This window comes from Dryas octopetala, chromosome 9, assembly GCF_963921425.1.
Source record: "Dryas octopetala chromosome 9, drDryOcto1.1, whole genome shotgun sequence".
Classification (NCBI taxonomy): domain Eukaryota; kingdom Viridiplantae; phylum Streptophyta; class Magnoliopsida; order Rosales; family Rosaceae; genus Dryas; species Dryas octopetala.
In genome coordinates, this window is record NC_141374.1 from 201369 (window position 1) to 215303 (window position 13935).

At 36.6% G+C, this 13935-nt stretch overlaps 1 protein-coding gene across 1 annotated transcript; it reads right to left on the reverse strand.

Annotated features, from left to right (window-relative positions):
* Positions 1-9819: 9819 nt before the first annotated feature.
* GALS1 (glycosyltransferase family protein (DUF23)) lies at positions 9820-12320 on the reverse strand. The gene is made up of 2 exons (XM_086227573.1): positions 11135-12320; positions 9820-10582 (listed from the first exon to the last, which is right to left on the reverse strand). The coding sequence occupies exons 1-2, from the start codon at positions 12235-12237 to the stop codon at positions 10207-10209; spliced, it is 1479 nt and encodes a 492-aa protein (XP_086083699.1). The 5' UTR covers positions 12238-12320; the 3' UTR covers positions 9820-10206.
* Between the last annotated feature and the right edge of the window lie 1615 nt (positions 12321-13935).

Consider the following 13935-nt stretch of genomic DNA (forward strand, 5'->3'; position numbering starts at 1 on the left):
TTCCATAATTTTTTTTATCATTTCTCTTTTCTGCTGATTGACTGATGGACGTTGTCACAGGCCCTTAACCCGATGAGGATTTTACTGTTAGATCATGATATGGCCGGCCTTTTCATCGTTGTTGATTTCTTTTGGCGATCGCGGGATGCAAATATGTCCTTTGCGTTGCTCCTGTTCTTTATTAGATAAGTCTCACTTGTTTTTCATCTACCTCTCTCATTTTTCTCTGTTTGTCTTTGGTTGGTTTGCGTTTGTACTGGGTGATTGCGATCCTTTGTGCACCTTTGCGTTCGTTTTCTGGCTTTGCGTTTCTGCTGGGTGAGTGTTTTTTCTGGGTATTTTCTGGTTTGTGTTTCTGCTGGGTGAGAGTTTTCATTTGTGTTTTTAATGGGTTTACATCAGTGCTGTGAGTTTTGGTTATGTTTTCTGGTTTTAGAATAGTGAATACAAAGTAACCAAGGAGCTTGATTGTTTATAATTCATGTCTCTTTTTTACTGTTGTGTTATGTTCTTTGCTTTAATTAACCTGTTCATTTTTGTTGTGCTAAATTTGGTCTAATTGATAAATTTCTATGTCAGCTTTTGTTTTCCTTTGGTTTGTGTCGTTTTTTCCTTTGTGTATTGAGCAAGAAGGCAGCCTGTGAGTTCGTTTTTTTTTTTTTTTTTTTTTTTTGTGGCTTTATGAATTTAGGTATGGTAATTTTTTACTTTTGTTTCCCTCTACTCAAGGAGTAAAATTTCGAAATTTTTGGAATTTTCGGCGAAGTTTTCGCCGAAAATTTTGTTTTTTAGGGGTATGGAAATTTTAACACCATACCAAATTAATTTCGAAAAATTTTGCCGAAATTTCGCCGAAATTTTCCGAAATCCTCGAAATTTTCGATGTAGAGACCGGAGAGAGAGAGAGAGGGGAGGCTGAGATCGGAGGGAAAGAGGCAGAGCCGCCGCCGCCGCCGTCGAAGGAGGGAAAGAAGAGATCCGGGGAGGGAGACAGAGAGGGAGATCGGGAAGGGGGAGGGAGAGGGAGAGGGAGCAGAGAGAAGAGAACATGGAGGAGGAGGGAGTGAGAGACCAGGAGAGAGAAAGAGAAGATGAGAACTGAAGAAGAAAAGAAAAAAAAAAAAGGAAGAGGTGAGGTCAAACTGGTTAGTCACGGGCAGGGCAGGGGAGGAAGAACTGAAGAAGGAAAGAAGAAGAAGAAGAAGAAGAAAAAGGAAAAGAAAGAGAGAGGGAGGAGAGAGAAGAAAGAGAATGAGTGTGTAGTAGGGGGTAGGCGTGAATCACGGGGGAAGAAGAGGAAAAGCAAAGAAAAAAAAGAAGAGAAAAGAAAGGAAAAGGAAAAAAAAAAAAAAAAAAAAAGGAAAGAAAAAAAAAGAAGAGAAAAGCAAAAAAAAAGAAAAAAAAAAGAAAAGAAAAGGAAAGAAAAAAAAGAAGAGAAAAAAAAAAGGAAAGAAATTTTTTTTTTTTTTTTTTTTTTTAAGGTAGATTGAGATTTGGAGTCTTTAGGCAATTGGAAAAAAAAAAAAAAAAGTTTGAGATTTTATTTGGGGTTTGATTTGGTCATTTTGGTGTTTCGTTTAGTTGTAAACATAAATTATGTAAAAGAAATTTATCCCCTTATCATGAAGTTTCATTTCCTTAATGTTTGGTTTTCCAATTATGATAATTTGTAAAATTGAAATTTTAAGTAAACCGTTGTCGCCACTGCTGCCATCGGATTGGTTCTATTTTAACCCAATTCGGCTTAATTTAACTATCGAAGACCATTTCCAAGTCCCTTTGAGTAAGCTTGCTACTTTCCGTTGCCACATTGGTGATTTATTCGTGTAATTTTATTATATAATTATTAATTAGTGAAGTATTTTTTAACATTATTGTCTCCGGCGCGCATTATATTCATCACATATCACATGAAATTTACTATATTATTTGATTTCTTCAATGTTTTTTATCAATGTAGTAGATAATATGTTAAATAAACATATGGTCAAGTTTCATTCAAAATTTCTATATTTTAATAGCAATTTTCGTCGTTTTTGTCCAATTTTATTGAAATCGAAATTTCCGCGAAAATTTCCTCGAAACCGAAATTTTACTTCTTGCCTCCACCTAATGCATATCTTTATTTCTTTTTCCCCCAAAAAAAGGTTTTATAGAGTTAATAAATTTCTATGTCAACTTTTGTTTTCCTTTGGTTGTTGTCGTTTTTTACTTTGTTGTGTGTATTGAGTTAGAAGGCAGCCCGTGAGTTTGTCTATATGAATTTGGGTGTGGTCATTTTTTACTTTTGTTTCTCTCCACCTAATGTATATGAATTTAAATAGGGTTGATGAATGTCAACTTTTGTTTTCCTTTGGTTGATGTCCTCTTTTCCTTTGTGTGTATTGAGTTAGAAGGTAGCCTGTGAGTTCGTGCTTTCTTCCATTTTCATTTGCGTTTTTTTTTTTGTTTGCTTGCTTTGCATTTTTCTGCCTGGGTTTCCAATTTTCGTTTGCCTTTTCTTTGCGTTGTTTGTGTTTGCTGGGTTTGCTTCTCTTTGTGCACCTTTAGCTTTGTTAATTTTGCGGACAGAGGCAAGAATCCAATCAGACAAATCATGCGATTTTACATGGGTTAATTTTGTAGACAGAGCCAAGAATCCCATGCCATTTTTATTTTCTTCATTTTGCTTTCGTTTTATTTTTTTTGGCTCGCTGATTTCTTTGGAATATTTGTATTGATTTTTGTCCCATTTTTTTAATGGGTTTAGGTCGTTTGTGGTGCTATTTCTTCTGCTGGTGGCTTCATCTAACAGAAGCATTCTCAGGTTTTTTAGTATTTCATGCAGAACGGATGACGAAGAAGTTTATGCAACAGCTTGATCGTTGCAAACCCAAGAAATTTGGAAAATGATTTCTACTAGTCAGATGGTTTGGCTCTGAAAGTAGCAATAATGCATATCGTTTCGAAGGGAATTGCGAGACAAGTCAAACTCATCATTATGCCATGATGTATGGGCTTTTTCGGCCTTCTGAGGTCGTTTAGGGCCTCAAAACTGCATTTTAAACTTTCAAACATTTTATTTAATTTTGTTTATATTTTATTTGGGTTTGTAATTACCCGTAGGCCTTAATTATAAGATTGTTTGTGTCCTAGGGTATTTTTAAGCGTACTTAGGCAATTTTAAAATTGCTAGTCGAGGATTTTTTTTTTTTTATCAAATTAATTATTGAGGTTTTCTCTCAATTTCCTGGTGGATTCCAGAGTTCTTGTTCTTTTAGGTTTACGTTTGTAAGCCTCGGTCGATTGTAATGCATCAGTATTGCTCGAGCAAGTGCCTCTGCTTTTGACCCTCTGATAGCTGCACGTACTCATCTTTCTCCACAGTGAGTGTCATATCCATCTTCCATTGAACTGTATTATAGAAAATGATCAGGTTCATGAGCCACACCATTTTATAGTCCATTTTTACACCCCTTTGGCCGGACAACGACACGGTGCCGACACAATGTTGCAGTCGACATTTGCTACAGCCAGTTGGAGTCGACACGGTACTGACACAATGATTGAAAATCAACATTTTCTGGTAGTGAAATTTTCAATGGTTCAAAATTGGTCCACTTCCAATGGACAAAAAACCAGGAAATTTTCAGCTTATTTATGATAATGCCACTGTGTATAGCTTCAAAGTAATTACAAAAGGGTCCATTAGATTCTAGGGATTGACCACTAATAATGTTGGCCAAAAGGACAACCGGCTTAACCACTAGAGTTTCTGCCGAGAACTAGCTAGAAGTGCCGAGTGTTCGGTAGGTGCATCTGTAAAATTGCTTCATCTGCAAAATTTATGCAGATGCAATTCAAAAAATACAGATGCACCTCAATATACAGATGAACCTACTGAACAGATGCAGCTCAAAAAATGCAAATGTACTTAAATATATAGATGCACCTACTGAGCAGATGCAGTCCAAACAATGCATATGCACCTACCGAGCACTCGACAAAATGCTGAGCACTCGGCGGCCTCATTTACGTTCACAAATGCGCTTTACACGCAAAATTGTTCTTTAGGTCAAGTTAGTATCTCAATATTCTTCTCACCAAGTTTACTAGCAGTTTGGTACTAGTATTTAATTTGCTAATTACAAAAATTCTCCCCACTTTCCTTTTATTTACCACTTTGCCACTGAGGAGCCAACGATAGGGACGATTTAATGTCCAATTTTCACAAAAATAAACCAAAACATGGGGAAAAAAAAACATATTTACCAAATTTCATAGTTGCAAATAAGGCTGGGGTCGGTTCAATTACCAAACCGCCAGCCCATGGGCAAATCCTATCAGAATGGGCAAATCCTAATTGCCACTAATGCCGACAATGTCGGTAAAACGACGGGTAGTTTCAGTTGTTGTTGGTCGATTTCGGTGGTGGCTATGGAGGCTTCGGGATGGTGGTGGTGGTGGATGGTGGTTCATGGTGGCTGTGCATGGGATGCTAACGACGAGAAGAAAAGAAGAAGAAGAAGTGAAACTATAGAAGAGAAGAAGAAAAGAAGAAACCAGAGAAAAGAATAAGAAGAAAGTCATCGGTTCGGTATTGGTGGACCTACGGTTTGTGATTTTCAAGCCGCCATTGCCGGTTCAGTAGGCGCATCGCCATCGACGCTTTAGACCCTCGTCGGACAGTTTTGTTTAGGATCGATTGTGTCGGTTTTGGTCGGTTCTTCTATTTTTTGGAAGAACCAACCTAGCCCTAGCTGCAAATGCCAAAACCAACCTACTCCCAGAAACTACCATTCAAGTCTAGGAACCACCTCCAACTTCCCCAAATAAAAAAAAACTAAGAATGTTGGGGTTGCAATTCAACTCCAAATTTAATATTCAAGTAGCACAAGGTGCAATTAACTTAAATAGTACTTTTAAGTTCAACTCAAAAGTGGTATCCCAATGCATATGTCAAATGCATTGAAACCAACCACTCAAGGATCTACACATGGCCTACCTGTTGGATTAAAAAAAAGTAGAAACCAGTCATTCCACTTGGTTGGTTTCTCTCCATGCATGTTTAAGTCTAAGTTTTATGTGCGTGGGTCCTAAAATGAGAAAGAACTTTAAACCAAATCTCAGCCGGCCCAAAAATTAAGTAAAAACCCAAACTGTCTACCGAGCGCTCAGTAGTATATTTTTTCAACTCCGCGCGTGTACACAGACAGATTAGGCTGCACTTAATTTTTTATTTGGACGTGTTTCTTGTTAAAAATCTTTCAAAAACAAGATTTGAGAGTAATTTATTAAACTTTCAAATGCGACTCATATCAATTGCAACTCCTATTGGGAGCTACATTTTCTCAAAAAATTGCAAAAAATGAAATTGAACCTCACCATTGGGCTTGCTCTAACACAAGCTACAAGATTTAAGCTACCAAAGATAAAATAAACAAAGTAAAAGAAGAAAAAAAAGCGTCTTTTGAAGGTAAGTTCAAGAAAAACCATTTTATTTCCAAATCTTATATATACTAATTCTTACTATTTCTTAGTTTAATCAACAAACCCTAAATTAAAAATTTGAATAAACCACTACATCATCATACAATAAAACACAAAACTAATTTCTTAGATTTTTTTTAGATGCTTTAGTCGAATTTAAGTGAATTTGTCCATATCATGCAACTATAGTATAGTCTCATGCAGATACAAGATCAAAACTCGAAACTAAAATTAGCACAAAAAATTATTTTTTGAGTAATATTATAGTAATTATTTGAAAATAATGTTCAGATAACAAAATTACAAGCTAATAATTATGTTCAGATAACAAAATTATTTGCAAATAATGTTTAGATAATTATTTGAAAATAACGTTTAGATTACAAAATTAAGGTGTTAATTGGATTTCAACCCCTCCAATTCTTTTTTTACAATTTGTACCCATTGAATTTTTAGTTAATGGATTATTTCCAAACTCAAAATTTTTGCCACCTAAGATTAAAATACACCTAAAATTCCTTCATAATTACAATTTTGCCTTTGTTTTTAATCAAAGGTAGTAGTTACCCATTATTCACCTAGAAGGAATATGGGATAATATTTTTGTTTTTTGTCTATTCTCGATGACTGATGGAAGTGAGCTCAATCAGCGCTAAAAGGAATCCTTCTGCCTAATAGAGGAAGAAGCCAGGAAAACCAAATGAAAGAAAAGATATTGAAGGGTAACTAGGAAACTAGCATGGCATTCTAAACAAAAATTAGAACATGGCAACATAAGCTCAATAAAAATCCTAGTTTAAACATCCAAGATCATATGGGTTGTAATGTATAATATGGCATATTAAAAGTTTGAAATATGATAGATATAGAAATTATACCTATTGTTCTAGATTGGAGCCCTAGCCAAGTGAACCACCAATGCCTCTCTCCTTCTACCTTGAGTTGATCACCATAAAGTTCAAAGATTTGAACTTTCTAAAGGTTGACACACTAGATATATAGAATGATGGGAGGAATGGGTATATAGAAGGGTTGCTAAATCTTCTTTTGATCTCTATGGGATGGGTAGAGAAAACAAGAGAGAAAAGATGAGATAGAGAGAATGAGAGAGGGTTATGGCATAGGCTTAGAAGCTTATGAAAGGTAACTAAAATACTAGCATGACATTCTAAACAAAATTTAGAATATGGCAACAAAAGACTAACATAAATCCTACCTTTAACATCCAAGATCATATGGATTGTAATATGTAAACACGGCATTCAAAACTTTGAAATTAACAAGATAGGCATAGGAATTATACCTCTTGCTTTAGCTTGGAGCCCTCGCCAAGTGAACCACCAATGCCTCTCCTCTTCCACCTTGAGTTGATTACTACACCAAAGTTCAAATCTATGAACTCTCTAGAGGTTAACACACTAGATGACATAATGGGAGGAATGAGTATAGAGAAAGGATTGCTAAAACTCTCTTTGATCTCTATTGAGCGGGTAGAGAAAACAAGAGAGATAAGAGAGATTGTGAGAGGGTGCGGCAAGCCTTGGTTCCTTAGGGTTTGAGCCCTTAAGGCTCTCTTTTTATTCATCTCCATCTTTTCTCATGGCCCTTAGATTAAAGTGACTCATTCTTGTCCATTGGATCTTTTGTCCTTTTGTCCTTTTGTCATTTTCTCTTTTAACTCACCAACTATTTAAAATTATATTTGTGACCCCATGTCTTTGGGCTTGTTTGGGAGTGTTTCTGTAGGAAACGTTTTTGCTTAGTAGCACTTTCACTAGAAGTGCTTTTGTTAGAAATTCATAGATTTTTCTTCAAAAATTCAAGTGCTTCTTAATTACTAGTCAAAAGGCTTGTTTGTCAGTGCTTTTAGAAAGCTTAAAAGCGCTTTCAAATAGTCAAAAGTGCTCTTACTTTTGTTTGGCAAAAAAATAAGAAGTGCTTTTGGGTTCTAAGGTATATGTTACACATTGAATGTGACATGTGTGACAACATCATACCTTAGGAGAATTAATCACATTAATTCTCATTCATGGGTCACGAATTTAAATAGTTATTCTCTAGAATAAATTCTCTAATTTATTCTCTCATTCCACATATGTCATTTCCATCATTCATCTATAGGTGTGAGACCTCATAGGTTCCTCTTAATTTGGCCATGAAATTTAAACTAAGTTAAACCCTTTTAACTTTTCCCAATAATTAAAATTAATAAAATCCCGCATTAATTCTCTGGATTCTATAAGCTCATGATTGGCACTTAGCTATGCATCATGGCTACCCAAAATAAGATGAATGACGGTGTGAGAACCTATTCGATTATGAGTACGATATGATTCGGTCCTTCTCTTATTCTATGTCCATTGACTATAACTGTGGGCAAGGTTTAAGTGTCAATCCCACTGCTTATAGCTAGCGTATAGTCAATATTCACGACTTTAATGCTTTGGCCAAAGACTTTACGAGTCAACACTCTCTTGGACAATCGCTTCGTTTATGGAAGGTGAGAGATTTCATGTTGTGCACTCATATGCCTTCATGTGTGTGCCATTGTACCCAACATAGATACTTAATCCATGCTTAATTGCATTGGTCAATTTTACGCAATTAAAGTACATTCACGCCACACACAAGGCATCAATGGTGCCACACTCGTGTCACGCCACGTGTTAGTCTAGTCAGCATTTCTATTTTCATATTTTCTAAAAATCTTCCAAACTTAGAAAATTCACCAAAAATTCATCCGAGCTCCGAAAAATCCTACAAACTAGTGAGATTGAATACTATTTATGTAAGGCCTAAAAATAACGTTTTGATTTCCATAAGTTTTATGAAAAATCCAACTTCTCAAAATTAAATTCCAAAAAATCAAATAATAGCCTAAAAATGATTATCCAACTTCAGAAAGTCATAAATTCTTCATCCAAACTCCGATTTCAATGAACCAAACGTCGTTATTCTTAAAAAAATGAACTCTACGCTACCAAGGTCTATCCTTCGTCACTTGGTATTCAAAAAAATTCGTCAAAACTAAGGAATAAAACTTAATTCCAATGTAAACAAGTCGAAAAAATAAAATGACGGTACAGTAAAAAGTAAGGAAAAATTAGGGTTATGTCAGGTTCTCTCCCCCTCATAGACTTTGCAGGTACAAAAACCAAAGATCTGATCCCGTAAGAAGACTAACGAGATATAGTTATTTTGAATAAGTGTGAATCGAGTTTGAAGTTAATTAAGTTGATTTCGAAACTTTGGGTGACCTATAGTACTGGAGCAAGGCGTACGATGTAAATTAAGATTGAATCAAGTTTTGTTGTATAATAGAATTACGAAGTTTATTACCATTTTTTTTCTTTAGTCACATTTTAGTTGTGGAAGTTAATTTTATAATTAGAGTATGATTCACTCTTTAATCCGAGATTTACTCTTAATCCCGAATTGGGGCATGACATACATGTGGGAATCTGTTTCAACTTTGGGGGGCAAAAGTGATATTAAGCATATAATTATATGAATAGTATTAGTCTTCTTTTGTAGTATATATGTATGTGTATGTTTGAAACAAATAAAAAATAATGAAACATTTAGTAGAAAATCAAATAAATTAGAAAATATATAATATTAACTAATATAAATTCAAAATATTTTGAAATTTATCAAAATTATTGGATCAGAATGCCTTGGAAAAGTTTAAAAAGTTTTCAGGTTTAAATTAAGAGTGGATCTGAATTTACAAAAATATTCCAATTCCAATCTAATATTATTTGGAATTTCCATATTTCGACATTTTGGATTTTGATTTTAATTGAGGTATGCCCAAACTGAAAATTTTTCATATGGAATTCGGTAGGAATCAGATTTTACAATCCAAATTGCACCGGTGATGGAGTGTTTGGTTACATTTTTAAGAAGTTTTAAAAACTAACATATCATTCTATTGTATTGGGCACATTAATGCTAAAAGAGAAGTGGGTGCTCAAAATTCAGGAATCAAGTATTTTCCTTTCCAATCTTGTCATTTGCATGATGCCATCAACGTTTAGCCACCAACGGCTCTTCTGCAAAGAGTCAAAGACCGTTAAAGGATTAAAAAAAGAAAAAAGAAGTCGACATCAGTCATTGAGCAACATCCTTGCTGTCCTAGTTTAATCATTTCATCAACGAATCGCATGGCGCAGTTGGTCGTGATCAATGATTACTTGGGACTTAATAAAAGCAAGCAATTACCCATCAATAAAAGGAGAAAAACGTCATTTACAAACTCCTTTACAGAATTTCCATTGAAAACATAAATTACAAATAATGATAGAATATTTTATTTCTTTTTCCTAATTTATAAAAGGAAGAGGGAATGGAATACAGCAGTGACCGACTCACTCACTCACTCACACTCAGCTTCTAATTCGATTGATCTGGAATCTGGCAATCTGGGACCCTTCATCCTTGTCTCACTATACATGTTCAGCATTAATTGCTTAATTTGTGACCAACAAGGGGGAAGAGTGGGGTCAGATCCCAATTCCGATCCAGCAGGAAAAGCAAGCTAGTAGTGAAGTCTCAGAAACCAAGCAGCTAGCAGGCCAACTCATTTCATTTCATGGACCATCTCAAATCATTACCATCTAAGCCACGCGTGAGCAGTCGGTCGGTATTTGTATATAATCTAGAGTGAGAGAGAGAAAGATGGCATTAATTAACAAAAATATACATGATCAAGTTGTTTAATTTAGTAATTATATATTATGTGTGGCTTGGAGTGGTGATGTGCGCATGCAGCTGTACATCCCCAATGGTTTTGCGCTCGAACTCCTTGACGGTGGCAGCCAGCTTCTTCATGTTGTCGTCGTAGACATAGGGGAGCTTATTGTACCATGTCACGTTGTTCTTGGCCGACATTGGCACCAACTCCCTGCAGGGTTCGCCTTCTAGTGTTATAGTATTGTGGTAGTGATAGTAACGGATCTTGGTCTCAGTGTTGTGCAACGTTTTTCCAGTCACATTCTCAGACATGTGTACCCCTGTCGAGAACGCGTTCTTTGCCTGAATCGCATACTTTCTGTCCCGACGGAGTCCCGTTCGCGAGTCCCTGAATAGCAGCTTCTCGAACCCCCATTGCCTGATTCATAATCAATTTCAGTACAAACAGGGCCTTCCAATAAGGGATCCCTCATTTAGTGTTAAATGAGGGATCACCTTGTGGGACCCACACGAGTCGTTTTGTGTTAATCCGAACCACCCATTTTTTGCATCTCCATTGATAAATCATTCCTACAAAAAATCAGCCAAATTGAAAATCGTTTACCCGTTCGATTAAGTGGTCAAAGTTTAGGTGTTTATAGAGGAATTTGTTATTCGTCTATTTGTTTTAAACTTTGACCGCTTAAATAAACGACTAAACGATTTTCGATTTGGCTGATTTTTTGCAGAGATGATCTATCAACGGAGATGTAAAAAATGGACGGTTCAGATTAACACAAAACGACCCGTGTGGGCCACACAGAGTGATCCCTCATTTAACACTAAATGAGGGATCCCTTATTAGAAGGGCCCTGTCAGTACAAATATATATATATATATATGTCACCTTGAAACCAAAAATACAATACATATAATTTGACTGGCAGATGGAGGTCTTAATATATGCCCAATAGATTGTAAATTTGAGTACCTGGAATAATCCTCCTGCTGAGTCTGAGTGGAATCGTTGAGGCAAAGCGCACTGGACATTGGATTTTGTTCAATAGTGAATTGGGTAAAATCGGAGAAGTCATTGAGAACTGATTCCAAAGTATTGCCGTGGGGCAAATAGATGTATTCATCGACATCGAAGTAAAATGTCCAGTTGGCAGCATATCGGTACCTATGGAGACAGTCATTGACCACCAAGAACTGGTTGTAGTAATAGCCATCGAACTCCGCCTGATCCCTGATGTCCTGAATGGTGGCCCTCCCGGCTTTCACCCACGGCTCCAGAACTGCCCTCGCCTCCGGGGACACCCCTCCCGCGTCGTGGAACACGAAATGCGACTTGGGTCCGAAGAACCACGCGTGGTAAGCCATCCATTCCCTCATCCTCGCCGCACTCAGGTTTCCGTACAGCGACGACCCACAATACAAATACTCGTACTCGTACGGAGGCTGGTACTTGGACTCGTTGTATGACCCCGCCGCTTCCTCCAATGCCTTGAACTTCTCGAACCTCCTCGGACTTTGCCCGTAGTAGGCGTTGATGCTCAGCCTACCACCTGAATTGTCCGCATTAGGATTCACAGGGAAAGTGCAATTCACCACCACCACAGTGTACACACGCCCATACCCCCAATCGGGAAGCATCTTATAGGCCAACGCCCTCGTAGAAGAACCGTTGCTCGAGATCCATTCGCACTTGAACCAGGGCCGCCCGTACACGTGAATGGGCTTCGAAGCCAGGCCCACCACCGCGAAAGTCCTTGGGCCGCCGCGGTAGGCCCCCATTTGGACGAAGAGAGCCGCGGCGTTGCCATAGGACTCAAACACGCGCTTGTTGGGGTCGGTGACTGGGGCCGAAAGCTTCTTCTGCTCGGCCATTGAGTCAAGAGTTGTGGTGTTTGAGGTGGCGGAGGAGCGGGTGGTGGAGAGGAGGTTCTGGTAGTAGGGAGGGAGGTTCCAGATGAGCATCACGAGTGTGAGGGCAAGCAATGTGGCCACCAATGGCTTTGTTTCGAAGCAGCTGCTGAATAGTTTTGCGACGGGGCCTCCGGGGACGGAGGCTGTTGGGGCGTCCTTCCTCATTTGCTCTGTCGGCAAGACTTGTGCTCTGTCGGTGCTAACAACTGCTGTTGCTGCTGGAGTCACGAGTCCAATGCTCCCCAGACATAATCATATTATAATAGTAACAGCAAACAGGTGATACGAGTGGTAAAGTAGTAATTAAACAATATCTAATCTACTGGGAAAACAGAGAAAGTGAGAATTGGAGGTCAAGAGAGGTCTGTCAGTCGGACCCACTTTTGTGTCTCGTCCGTCCGGCTAAAGAGACACTTTAACCTTTTATCTCCCCAAGAGTCGAGGCATCTTCACTCTTTTGACTATTCATATTGAGGTGGTTGCCTTACGTAAAAGTACGCTACTTAAAATAGTAATTTTGATAATATGGAACAGTTTATTTTTTAGATTATTTATTATAAATTATTTTTATAAAAAATTAATTTAATCAAAAATTATTTAGTTATATAACTGTTGTTAATTAAATATAAAAAATCAACAATTTGATAAAAAAGTCATTCTTTAATTGAAAATTATCGATTTTTTCTATTTAATTGATAACAGTTATATAACTAAACGATTTCCGATTAATTTAATTTTTTACAGAAATAATTTTTAATAAATTATCTAAAAAGTGAACGTTCCAATCATGTATTGGCATTGTCAAAATTAAAATTTGGAGGGTGGGTTGACCTTAGGGTACCCAAGGGTGACTCAAGTACTGTCCTTATGTAAATGGGTTTGGATCTTCCCTAATTTGCCAAACTAACACTCCTCCCATTTCCAAGACCTGTTGCTACTTTCTGGCTGATTTATTAATTTATTGATTTTTTTTCTTTTATTTTTATTTTTGTTTATAAAAGAAAAGATTTGCAGGAATATAAGAAATTAATGAATTCTAATGGCTCATAAAATATATATATTAATATAGAAGAATGCTCTAAAACTAACTAATTAGTAAGTTAATACAAAACTAACCACCCTATTGGGCCCACTATACAATGTAATTTCAAAATCCGAACCGTTTATTTTTTAGGCCCTACTTCAAAGATTATTCTTGTAAAAAATCTTCAAAATCGGAAGTGATTTAGCCATTTGATTATAATAACAACTATTTCTATTTTTTTATCAAAAATACTGATCGTCTATTTATTTGATCTCAATTAGATGACTACATAATTTTCGATTTAGTTGATTTTTTGCAATGATGATCTTTGAAGTAGGGGCTAAATAATTAATGATTCAGATTATGAGATTAGTGATGTGGTGGGCCCAAAAGCATGGTTAGCTTCGTATTAACTTGCTAACTGGTTACCTTTAGAGCACTCCTCTATTAATATATGTATATATTCTAATGGCTCCCTAAAAGAATCAATTAACAATGCCAGCAAAACCAACACCTTCCTATAGGCTACACCTTGAGGTCCTGGAATAATATAATAAATAGCCCCATGCAATAAAATCTAAATAATTATTAAATTACCATCTATATATAATTTATTGATCCATAAACCACGCATATGATTATCACAAATTATTTGTACAGTTGTCAAGCCATGGTCTATGTCAAGGTGCTATTCATATGCTTATGCTTCAAAGTTCAACCACTAATAATTGCAGTTATTGTTAATATATTCCTTGGTTGTCATTGGTCAATAAGATTTGAAAGCTAAAGCGATTTAATATTATTGGACCATTATTTAACTTTGAAGAACCCTCCATATA

Coding starts and splice junctions, on each gene's coding strand:
- GALS1 (XM_086227573.1), bottom strand. CDS start 12,237: ATGAGGAAGGACGCCCCAACAGCCTCCGTCCCCGGAGGCCCCGTCGCA. Junction 10,583..11,134: donor CAGCAGGAGGATTATTCCAG/GTACTCAAATTT, acceptor ATTATGAATCAG/GCAATGGGGGTTCGAGAAGC.